Here is a 7,900-nt window from a genome sequence, read left to right on the forward strand (position 1 = left end):
ATGTCCCTCCCTCCCCGGCTGCAACAGCACTTCACGGCCCGGCAGGGAGGGGTTAACCGCGTGCCGTCCCCCTTCCCCCAGCCCTGCATTTAATTAGCGGCCCCGCGGGGCTGCCGAGCTGGGCGTGGGGCGAGGGGGGCCGGGCCGGGAAGGGAGGGAGGGAGGAGAGGAGGCGGGGAAGAAGTGGAGGGGAGAAGAAACGGAGGGAGAGGGACGAAAGGGGGCTGGAGGTAAGGAGGGGGTGCCGGGAGCCAGCCGGGGATTCGAATCCCGCCTGGCTAGTGTCCCCAGCTCGTACCTCAGGGCTCTCGGTTCCCTTCCCCGCCCCTCGGGGTGGGAATCCCCTCCCACCCCCCCTCCCGAAGGCCGAGCCCGGCGCCCGCAGTAAATGTCAGCTCTCTTCCCATTGTCCGGTGGAGGAAACTGAGGCCCACGTAGATGTGGCGACTAACTAGGACACGGCTCGGGGCCGCCCAGCGTTTATCTGCGTTTGTCTGCGTGCTGGAGAACAAAACCAAAACACCAGTTCGTCCCAGCCAGGCGACCCCGGGGGCGGTCTCGGCTTGGGAGACGGTGATCCGGTGGGATAGAGGTGGGCTGGGGCAGAGGGGCGGGGGAACCTGGAGCCCAGAGGCCCAGGGTTTTCCCAGCTAGGCCACGCCCCTCGTGCCTCAGTTTCCCAGTCTATTTGCGCAACGTCGGGGAAACTGGAGGGCCGGGCCCTACCCACCACCACACCCACGGTCTCCCGCGCTACAGGGGCGCGGGCCGGGCGGCCAGAGCACCCGAGTCTACGCCGCTCCGCCTCGCCTTGACGTCGGTGCTGACGCCACCCGCCCCCCTCGCCGCCACAGAGTCCGGTCGCCGCGCGGGGTTAACTCTTGCGCTGCCACCCGCCGTGCCGAGACACCCCCCCCCCCACCAACCCAGTAACCTTTCTCTCCTCTACCCCCGCCAGAGGAGGGGCCAGGCTGCCCGGACCGACGTGGGACAGGTCCTGGGCAGCCCAGCCGCCAGGCGAGGCGAGAGGCCCCGATCGGCATCCAGGTCTTTGCCAGCGCCTGGAATGCGCCTCCCTCCCCAATCCAAGTCCTTGTTTACTGCAACATCCCTCCCTCCGGCCCGGCCCTGACCCCTCCAGGGCTGGGCGTGTCCTTGTCCGGCTGCGTCTCCACGCCCCGGGCGGGGGGCTCCTCAGGCCCGGGGCGGCGACCTGTCACCCAGCAATTCGCTGTTTCAAGGTTCGAGTTTCTTATCCCCATTTTTAACATGAGACCGTCGAAGCCTAGAGAACTTGTAAGTCACCCAGAGGTGGGCCGTGTAACCCTGGCCGAGCCCCAGCTCTTGCGGCTCCCCTGCCCCACCCCTGAGGGGGCGGGGGCTCGATTCCCTCGACGGGGGAGGGAACCCTGCAGGCCCCGCCCTGCCCCAGGGGAAGTGAGAATGGGGGGCCCTCCCCCGCATCCTCACCACTTCCTCCCGGGGAGAGGCGGTGGCGGAGGGGGCAGGGGGGAAGGGTGGGAGGCGACGGGCGAGGGAGTTCAGAGGAACGGCCTCAGGTTCAGAGTGGGGGGGTCTCCCTGCCCCCACGCCCAGGAAGGGCACGACTGGCGTTAATATATACCTCGCATGCAGTCCCCCCCCGCAATCTGCTCCTTCCTGGGGGGCCCCTTCCCAAGCGACCCGGACTCTGCCTGCTCCTCCCCACCCTGGGGGCCCCCGCCGCCTCCTCCCTGCTCCCTCGGCCGCTTGCTTCACCCCCATTCGATCTACTCCCCTACAGGAGCCTGATCCTGTAGGGCTGCCGACCAGCTGCCGGCCCACAAGGTCCTTCCCCCCGCCCCCCGCAGGCTTGAGGTCCAGCCCCATCTTCTCTCTGCATCAGCCCAACTCCCTGAGCCTTGTCTGCCTGTAGAGATTCACCTGGATTCCAGTCTTCCCTCCAAAGATTGGACCCATGCTTTGCTCAGAGCCTCAGTTTGTTCATGTGAAAAATGGGGACAGGTGTCACTCTTCGCGGTGCTGCTGTGGGGTTTTAAAGGAACAATGTCGAGAGTGGGTTTCCCATCTTGGCAGCATGGAAGCATCTGCCCATTACTTCACTAACTCATCCACTTATTAATTTAATTACTTATTAATGTATCCATTGATTCACACACACACCCTCCCCAATCCCAGGCAGCTTGGGAGCGACCTCAGGGGCCCAGAGGACTGTGGGTGGGGACAGCCCCAGGGTCTTGAGGCAGAAATGGGAGCTTCCACTTAACCAACCTGAAGCCTCCTCAGAGAGGCCCCTGGGGTCCCACCCCCAAGAGGCCTCTGCCTGCCACTGCAGCCTCCACCTGTCCCCCCAAACAGGTCGGTACGTCTCAGGGCCTTGGGAAGATTCCGGCTGATGCAGGCAAACCCCACGTCATAGGTGCTCATCACCAAGGCTGGGAACATTATTGAGCTCCTACTGCGTGCTGGGGTCCTCCCCTTGGGGACAGGAATGCTGGGTGGGTCCCTGTGGCCCCTCCTGCCCTCTGGACACACATGCCCCACTCTTGTTGGTTTGGGGCTTCCCTGCTTTTAATGCTTTCTGGATACTGGGACATTCGGGGTCCAGGACGGGCCCAGAGTGTCCCTGAGGAGTGAATGCCTGAGTTTTGCTCTCATTTCATCGTTTTTCGGTTTCTTTCTATTTATGGCAAGAGAAACTGGTTTTCCATTCCTGGTGGTGACTCGAAGCTTCCCTCTTGAAATGTATTTACTGAAGTAGAAACAGAAAAGGGGTCGACTTAAAGGAAAAAATTGTGACATTGACCTAAAGCAGGCTTCTATATTATGGTGGTGGTTTCCCATCCTGGGTGAGAGTCTGGTCAGCTCAGAGGTGATGAGGGATGGCCCCAAACCCTCCCCCAGCACACAGGCCTGGGCATACAGCAGGTGTTCAATAGAGGGTGGTAGAATGGATGAATGATGGTGCTTGCACTTGACCAAAAGCAAAAAACAAAAACAAATCAGCTTCTGAAGCTGGTCTTGTGAAATCGAACTCACCACCCTCTGACCCCCAAATCTTCTGGTTCCCCAACGTCGGCCTGTGAAAAGGCCTAACCTGGGTCTGGGCATACAGCAAGTGTACATAAAACGTGCACTGGGGCTTCCCTGGTGGCGCAGTGGTTGAGAGTCTGCCTGCCGATGCAGGGGACACAGGTTCGAGCCCTGGTCTGGGAGGATCCCACATGCCGCGGAGCAGCTGGGCCCGTGAGCCACAACTACTGAGCCTGTGCGTCTGGAGCCTGTGCTCCGCAACAAGAGAGGCCGCGACAGTGAAAGGCCCGCGCACCGCGATGAAGAGTGGCCCCCGCTTGCCGCAACTGGAGAAAGCCCTCGCACAGAAACGAAGACCCAACACAGCCAAAAATAAATAAATAAATAAATAAAATTAAAAAAAAAAATGTGCACTGGATGAGTGCAGGAGTCCTGCCTGTCCTGGGGGGTGGAGCTCAGGGTAGCATAAGAAGTTATTTTCTTGTCCCATAGCCCTTCTGGACTCATTCAATCGATCAACAAGTATGGGATCTAGTGACTCTTCTGAGCCTGCGGGAGCCTCGGGACACCACAACCTCGGGAAAGAGTCAACAGGGCCACCGGTCATAAAGCAGGCTCTGCCCGGTGTCCATCTGGTGCTGAAGGGGGCTGCCGGCGCATCAGCTTCCTCGTCGGTAAAATGGTCTTGTGAGACTGGAAAGAGCCAGAGGGCAGGGGCTGAGTCCTCTCCCAGCGGCCTGACAAACACCTGCACGGGACGAGGGAGGAGGGCGGTTCCTGCTCCAGGCGAGGGCGGAGGCGGGACAGGAGGGGAGGGGCCGCCGCCTGCGCCAGTAACCCGATCCTCAGGAATGCGCCGGGGCCAGAAGAGCCCCCAGCCCGAGCCCGGCGCCCTTCCCCCGGCCCACCCGCGGGGTTCTGCCACCCGGGGACGGTCTCCGCAAGTTCCACCCCCACTAGACCTTGGGTCCTAAGCGCCGGGGGACTGTCCGCAGAAGCCCCATCCGGCTCCGCGGTGCTCTGAGCACCCCGGGACCATCCTTGGCAAGAGCCTCTGCCCCAGGACCCCTCCGCTTCACTCCCTTGGGCTTCCTGCTTAACTCTTTTTCTTTGGGGCTTTCCGTTTTATTAAGTAGATTTTAGGTCTCTGGAGCTTCAAATAAAGACTAAACATTAAATCGAATTGCAGGTTGCTTTAAACAAGAAAGCAAATCTCTTCGCGCTGGGGAGAGGGCAGAGCTGCGGAGATTTGAACGCCGGCGAGGGGGCGTTATGTTCAGCCTCCATTTGGAAGGCTGGGGTGGGAATGGGGCTGAGGCCTTGGCTGTGTGACCCAGGGCAGGTCGCGCGCCCTCTCTGGACGCTGCTCTGGGAAGTGGGATAATGTCCCAAGACTTAAGAAGCTGCAGGGAGAGTAAAGGCGAAAATGAAGAGTCCCGACCTAGCCCTGTTACCCTCTGGTCCCTCAATCCTATCCGCCACTTCTGCTGCCCTTGAGACAAATACCACCTAGGTTTCAGGGGAGGTACCTCCACGGCCCCCCTTGCCTTCCTTCTCTCGCTCTGGCTCCCCTTGGCTCAGTGAATCCAGCCCCACTTGCCTCTCTACCCTCCATCGATGTGGCCAGCAGGTTCTGCCCCTGGGCCTTTGCACTTGCTGTTCTCACTGGGACACTGCCCTCAAATGAATTATCTCATGATTTGCTCCAGCTCCTCCTGTATTCAACATCACCTCTTGGGGTGACCCTCCCAGAGTACCCAACTCTAAAACACTACCCCCTTCATCCTCCATGAAGGAGGTACCATTTATTTTCCTTGAAGCTGTGCTTGTCAGGTTCCTCCTTCACACTGTGTGTCTGAGAGGTTGCTGGTGTTTGTGTCACCCATGTGAGTCCCCATCACTAGGCTCACAGTAGGTGCTCAATCATTGTATGTAGAATGAATGAATGAATGGGAGTTTTCCCTAGTTCACTGCATGGGACTGTTGATGGATTTCAGGCCCCCCTTGACCTGCCTGAGAAGCCCCCTGTCTGGGAGTACTAAAGCTGGACACAGCTGCCCCCCAGCTCTATGGGGTCAGCGCTGGTCCAAATGGAGGAGCAGGACTGGAGTGTCCCAGAGGGAGGAATGAGAGGATGGGGAAGGGCACTGGGTCACAGGGAACAGCAAGTGCACAGCAGAGGAGCCTGAGGCGGGTAGATATTGGAGAGAAGGATGGCAGAGGCTGCCAAGGGCAGCTCCCCACACTTAGAGGCCAAGACAGGTCTTCCCCACCTAGCTCCAAGGACCCTCCTGGGGCAGAGAGAATCAAACACAGAGTGGACAGGGCTTAGTCAGATGGAAGGGTTTAGGGGAGTCGCTGGAGGCATGGTTAAGGAAGACTTCTTGCAGGAGGGAGTACTGGAGGTGGGTTTTGAAGGATGAGTAGGAGTTTGCCAGGAGGCTAAGGAAGGGCACTCCAGGCTGAGGGTACTCCAAAGAACTGCAGTTAAGTTTGGCCAAATGATAATAAAGTAAAACAATTATTATAGAGAACATTTATTGAGCCCTTATTATTTGTTCAAATACTTCCAATAAAAGTCACAATACTCCATGAAGTAGGTGGATTATTTGCTCCATTTTCATAAGCAGTAAACACACTCAGAGAGGTAACATGCCTTGGCCTTCCTGTGCCTCCATTTCCCAAAGCCTGTCTGTTGGGTGACCTCTCAGCTCAAGTTGGCCCTACCCACAGCTTATCAGACCATCCCTACCTATCAAAGTCAAGGCCCAAGGTCAGGGTGGAGCCTCCCTAGGCCACCCACTCACCCTCCTGCCTTGGGGAGAAGCATGATCCCATCTCCTTCAGTTTAGCCCCACTGCACAGGCCCAGAGAAGGGTCCTAGGGCAGGGCTGGTTACAGGCTGGGGGCTGCATTCGCTCCATTTAGGGGTCCCTTTGCCCAGGCTGGTACCCAAGAGGACAGGTCTGGAGGGCACAGAGACCCACATTCCTGGAAACACAGACACATACATCTACACACACACACACAGGTACACAGATCCATATGCATGGATCCACACGGGCACAGACACCCACTCCCATGTGTGAACACATTTGGGTACACTGACCCACGCATGAACACACACAGGCACATGTGGGCACAAACAGACATTTGTGTGTATGTAGACACAAACCCATACCCCCAACCGTCTGCCAGCCAGGCCAGGCTTCTTGCTCGTGATGACAACCTCCCTCATGGCCTTCTTGCTCCACAGCCCAGTTAGGGGCAAGGCCAGGTGAGGAAGGGAAATAGAAGAACAGGTGCTCATGTCCATAGGCCAGTCAGACAAACTGAGGCCAGAAACTGCCACAGCAACCCCACCAGCCAGTGTTCTCCTTTAACACTGGCTATTGGATGCTAGGCCCCATGCAGGAAGCTGGGGACCCATCAGGCTCAAGATAGACAAGGTCCCTGCCCTCCTGGGACTTATGGTCCATCCCATCATTCTGGATGGTTCTGAGAATATAACGGAAACAAGGTGAGTGGGAGGGGCCTCTCTGAGGACAAGTGTAAGCATGGGGGTGGGGGGAGGGATCACCAGGCTGAGGGCATAGCACCTATCGATGAGGCAGCAATGAGTTGGGAAGACAAAGCTCAGAGAGGTTGAGGGTGATAGGTTAGAGGGGGTCACCCGAAGGAGCAAAGGAGCATATGGGGCCTCCACCAACTGCTTATGGACTGGGCGCCATCCTGAGTGTGGTGAGAGCCATGGAGGGGTTCTGTGCAGGGGCTGTAGGTCAGATCCAGATGTCCCGAGGAGCTCTTGGGAGTGTGGGGAAGGATCCCTCCCACCTCCCTCATATCCCATCGCCAGCCAGCCTTTATGGAGGCCCATTAAGCCTGACCTGACAGTCATGATAATAGCAATAAACAGGTAATAATTACCAGCTGGAATTCCTGCCTTAACAACCCAGTCCGGGAGTCACCGGGGTACCCACAGGAGGTCCTGGCAGACGCAGAGATAAAACGTAGGCGGCTGCCCAGGGGCACGGACGCCTGGGTTCTACCAGATGGATAAGAGCTCAGACCTGGTCACAACTCTGGCCCCGAGGGCAGGTCACTCCACCTCGCAGAGCCTTAATTTCCCGTCTGTAAAGTCAGGAAGTCGGACTCCCGCGCTTTAGACCCCACCCAGTGAAGAGTAGCAGGATCAAAGCATTTCCAGCAACTTCTGGCTGAAACCTCCTCTCCCCTCCCCCATCTTCCTGGGGCAAACACACCACCGGGGACTGGGGCGGGGGTGGGGGTGACGTGGAGACAGATCTGGCCCACACCTCCGGCGAGCCACCCGGCACAGCTCCCTCAGGCTCGCACAAAGCCTAGGCAGAGGTGCGCTAAGGAAGGCACAGTCGGCACAGTGGAGCGGGAGGCGACAGGGAGTTATTTATCCATCCGGCGCCCCATCCCCCTCCGGTCTCCGGAGGTCGGCACCGCCCCCGCCCGGCCAGGGCCCCACGCGCGGACGCGGGGCGGGGCCGGGCCGCGGGGCGGGCGGGCGCCGGGTGGCCGGGCCCATCACGCCACCCGGAACGTGCCTTGGCGGGAGGCGGCGCTGGGGGCATTGGTCGTACACAGCACTCCTGGGGCGGAGTGACCGGGCCGGGCGCGCTGCTCGCCCCCATGACGTCAACCCATAAGGCAACGCGCTGTTGTGCCGTTTACCGCGCGTCACCCGGACAACGGCAGTCGGTGGGGGTTGAGGGGGGCGTCAGTGACTTGGCCCCGCCCCACCATGCAAATGAGCGACGTCACTCGTGCCCAATGGCGAGCAGGGACAGTGAGCTCATCGCGCCCGGCCGAGGCTATAAGGGGGCGCGCGGGACGC

At 59.4% G+C, this 7,900-nt stretch overlaps 1 protein-coding gene across 1 annotated transcript; it reads left to right on the top strand.

The window, feature by feature from the left end:
- LOC118892605 (protein SPT2 homolog) lies at positions 1-4,172 on the top strand. Its single transcript, XM_036847348.1, has 4 exons — positions 1-51; positions 98-230; positions 959-1,296; positions 3,526-4,172. Exons 1-4 carry the CDS (start codon positions 1-3, stop codon positions 3,640-3,642), a joined length of 639 nt encoding a protein of 212 aa, XP_036703243.1. The 3' UTR covers positions 3,643-4,172.
- Positions 4,173-7,900: the final 3,728 nt, after the last annotated feature.

Source organism: Balaenoptera musculus, chromosome 3, assembly GCF_009873245.2.
Source record: "Balaenoptera musculus isolate JJ_BM4_2016_0621 chromosome 3, mBalMus1.pri.v3, whole genome shotgun sequence".
Taxonomy (NCBI): Eukaryota; Metazoa; Chordata; class Mammalia; order Artiodactyla; family Balaenopteridae; genus Balaenoptera; species Balaenoptera musculus.

Excerpts from the sequence above, each read along its gene's own strand:
- LOC118892605 (XM_036847348.1), top strand. The coding sequence starts at position 1 with ATGTCCCTCCCTCCCCGGCTGCAACAGCACTTCACGGCCCGGCAGGGA. Across the intron at positions 231-958 it reads GGGACGAAAGGGGGCTGGAG|AGGAGGGGCCAGGCTGCCCG; the intron begins GTAAGGAGGGGG and ends TACCCCCGCCAG. Across the intron at positions 1,297-3,525 it reads CGTCGAAGCCTAGAGAACTT|CCCTTCTGGACTCATTCAAT; the intron begins GTAAGTCACCCA and ends CTTGTCCCATAG.